Source organism: Anolis sagrei, chromosome 6 (genome assembly GCF_037176765.1).
Source record: "Anolis sagrei isolate rAnoSag1 chromosome 6, rAnoSag1.mat, whole genome shotgun sequence".
Taxonomy (NCBI): Eukaryota; Metazoa; Chordata; class Lepidosauria; order Squamata; family Dactyloidae; genus Anolis; species Anolis sagrei.
Genome location: NC_090026.1, coordinates 4,503,772 through 4,505,097, shown reverse-complemented (window position 1 = coordinate 4,505,097; position 1,326 = coordinate 4,503,772). Strand labels below are relative to the sequence as shown.

At 52.3% G+C, this 1,326-nt stretch overlaps 1 protein-coding gene across 1 annotated transcript in view; it reads right to left on the bottom strand.

The window, feature by feature from the left end:
* Positions 1 to 48, bottom strand: part of NEURL4 (neuralized E3 ubiquitin protein ligase 4) — a 56,040-nt gene extending 55,992 nt beyond the window's left edge. Inside the window, exon 1 of the mRNA XM_067469692.1 lies at positions 1 to 48. This exon is cut by the window's left edge and continues 378 nt beyond it. Coding sequence (XP_067325793.1) covers positions 1 to 39 — 39 coding nt within the window. The 5' untranslated portion in view covers positions 40 to 48.
* Positions 49 to 1,326: the final 1,278 nt, after the last annotated feature.

Here is a 1,326-nt window from a genome sequence, read left to right as displayed (position 1 = left end):
CGGCCGCGCTTGACGGCGGCAGCGGCGGCTCAGGGGCATGCGCCAACCCTGCTTGGCGGCACCAGGGAGCACGCATGCGCGCACGCACCACAGACACACGCTTGACAGGAGAAGCCTTTACGACAGAGCGCGCTTTACGTCTATGAGAGAGAATCATAGAGAATCCTAGAGTTGGAAGAGACCTCCTGGGCCATTATCCAGTCCAACCCCATTCGGCCAAGAAGCAGGAATATTGCACTCAAATCACCCCTGACAGATGGCCATCCAGCCTCTGTTTAAAAGCCTCCAAAGAAGGAGCCTCCACCCCACTCCGGGGCAGAGAGTTCCACTGCTGAACGGCTCTCACAGTCAGGAAGTTCTTCCTCATGTTCAGATGGAATCTCCTCTCTTGTAGTTTGAAGCCATTGCTCCATTGCGTCCTAGTCTCCAAGGAAGCAGAAATGAAGTCTGCTCCCTCCTCCCTGTGGCTTCCTCTCACGTATTTATACATGGCCCTCATCATGTCTCCTCTTCGCCTTCTCTTCTCCAGGCTAAACATGCCCAGCTCTTTAAGCCGCTCCTCATACGGCTTGTTCTCCAGACCCTTGATCATTTGAGTCACCCTCCTTTGGACACATTCCAGCGAGGAGGAGCTGAGGAGCCTTCTAATCAAGGTGAAAGAAGAAAGCGCAAAAGCCGGGTTGCAGCTAAACGTCAAAAAAACCAAGATTATGGCAACAAGAATGATTGACAACTGGAAAATAGAGGGAGAAACCGTGGAGGCCGTGACAGGGTTTGTATTTCTAGGGGCAAAGATTACTGCAGATGCAGACTGTAGCCAGGAAATCAGAAGACGCTTCCTTCTTGGGAGGAGAGCAATGTCCAATCTCGATAAAATAGTAAAGAGTAGAGACATCAGACTGGCAACAAAGATCCGCCTAGTCAAAGCCATGGTCTTCCCTGGAGTCACCTACGGATGTGAGAGCTGGACCTTCGGGAAGGCTGAGCGAAGGAAGATCGATGCTTTTGAGCTGTGGTGTTGGAGGAAAGTTCTGAGAGTGCCTTGGACTGCGAGAAGATCCAACCAGTCCATCCTCCAGGAAATAAAGCCCGACTGTTCACTGGAGGGAAAGATACTAGAGACAAAGTTGAAGTACTTTGGCCACATCATGAGGAGACAGGAAAGCCTAGAGAAGGGAATGATGCTGGGGAAAGTGGAAGGAAAAAGGAAGAGGGGCCGACCAAGGGCAAGATGGATGGATGGCATCCTTGAAGTGACTGGACTGACCTTGAGGGAGCTGGGGGTGGTAACGGCCGACAGGGAGCTCTGGCGTGGGCTGGTCCATG